We start from the raw sequence: 1,372 nt of genomic DNA on the forward strand, positions 1-1,372 counted from the left end.
GTAACTGCATCTAAAAAGGTGTTTCTCAGCAAATGATATATACAAGTAATGACCCTCAAAAGACTACAATAAAGATAAAATAGTGGCAACAGGTGGATTCTACAGCTAAAACCCTGTACAGCCCCTCTGACAAAGTCCAGCCTACCTCAGCCTTCCCTGAACTTCCTTCTTGTGTTGTAACCAAACACAAACCATCTTGGTGGATATCTGTCATGTGACCAAGACAATCACCTCCTACAAATGTGCTGTACAATTTATATTCTAAGTTATTATATATCTCAAGTTATCTTTCTTTTAGTTAAAAATACTGATTACAGTCAACCATTCACTATGCTCCCAGTGCTATTCTAAGGTTTCCCAGAACCATTCAAAAAGATTCTGGTGAAAGTGAATTGTTAAAATCCTTCCTGACCAAATCTAATCATGTTTCCTATTATTCCAATACGCGGATTTATTGAATTTTAGTACAGTATGTCTGAAAAAGTCTTGGACACAAAATAGAAGTCATTTCACGCCATGAAATTGAAAACTTTACTGTTCCCAAATTATATAATCTGAATTCTGTGAGCTTAAATAAAATGTATCCAACCCAAGTAACACACTTACATTCAGAGGAGAGAAAATTCCACACACAATGAATGATAACAATCTCACAGATACGTAAGACAATTACATTCTACTTCCGCTTACCTTTACGAAATAGGAAAAAAATGCAATTCCTTTTCACATACCCTTGTCTGATGTTCCGAATCCACCAAATTCTCCGAGGACATCGAAGGTTTTGCCATCTTATAGCCGTACATGGTTTATACGAGAATTAAATAAGGTCATATGACTACGACTCGCAGCTTTTGTGTCCTTCCCTTCGCACTTGGCAGCTGATCACTGTTTTTCCCTGACGATTTTCAGGAAAGTCTGCAGCTCTAATTCTTAATTTGTCTTATATTATTCCGACTTGTTCATTCGATTATATGTATATATTTCTGAAGTTAGGTGTCGTTATTATGAAGTATATAATATATCCATGTTAGTTTTGTAGGGGAAAAAATGTAATAAAAACGTTGACAAATAGCAGATTTTCCTCTTCATGAGAAAGTGGAAGTCGGGAGTTTTCTTTATGATGTCTATCTTCTATGTTCATTTCATCTGGATGAGGAATATTCAAAATAAATCATTCTGGTATTTTCCTCCACCCAAATCCGATTGCATAAATTCTCAAATGGTAAATATGAAATATTGCATGTAAGGTGCATACTTCAAAATCGGTCGAAGCCATGCGACAATAATTCGGACAAAAAACAGTACATTTTCTGTGGACATTTACGTTTTCTATTTCATTCAGTTTTCGCCAAGTGCTGCCATCTATGGCCAA

General features: G+C 35.5%; 1 protein-coding gene across 1 annotated transcript in view; it reads right to left on the reverse strand.

Moving 5' to 3' along the window:
* LOC119587826 (protein CREG1-like) overlaps window positions 1-1,107 on the reverse strand; it is a gene marked incomplete in the record, with an annotated part of 14,322 nt that extends 13,215 nt beyond the window's left edge. The window contains 1 exon segment of the mRNA XM_037936528.1: window positions 732-1,107. Within this exon segment, the coding sequence (XP_037792456.1) occupies window positions 732-803 (72 nt within the window).
* Window positions 1,108-1,372: the final 265 nt, after the last annotated feature.

This window comes from Penaeus monodon, chromosome 23 (genome assembly GCF_015228065.2).
Source record: "Penaeus monodon isolate SGIC_2016 chromosome 23, NSTDA_Pmon_1, whole genome shotgun sequence".
NCBI lineage: Eukaryota > Metazoa > Arthropoda > Malacostraca > Decapoda > Penaeidae > Penaeus > Penaeus monodon.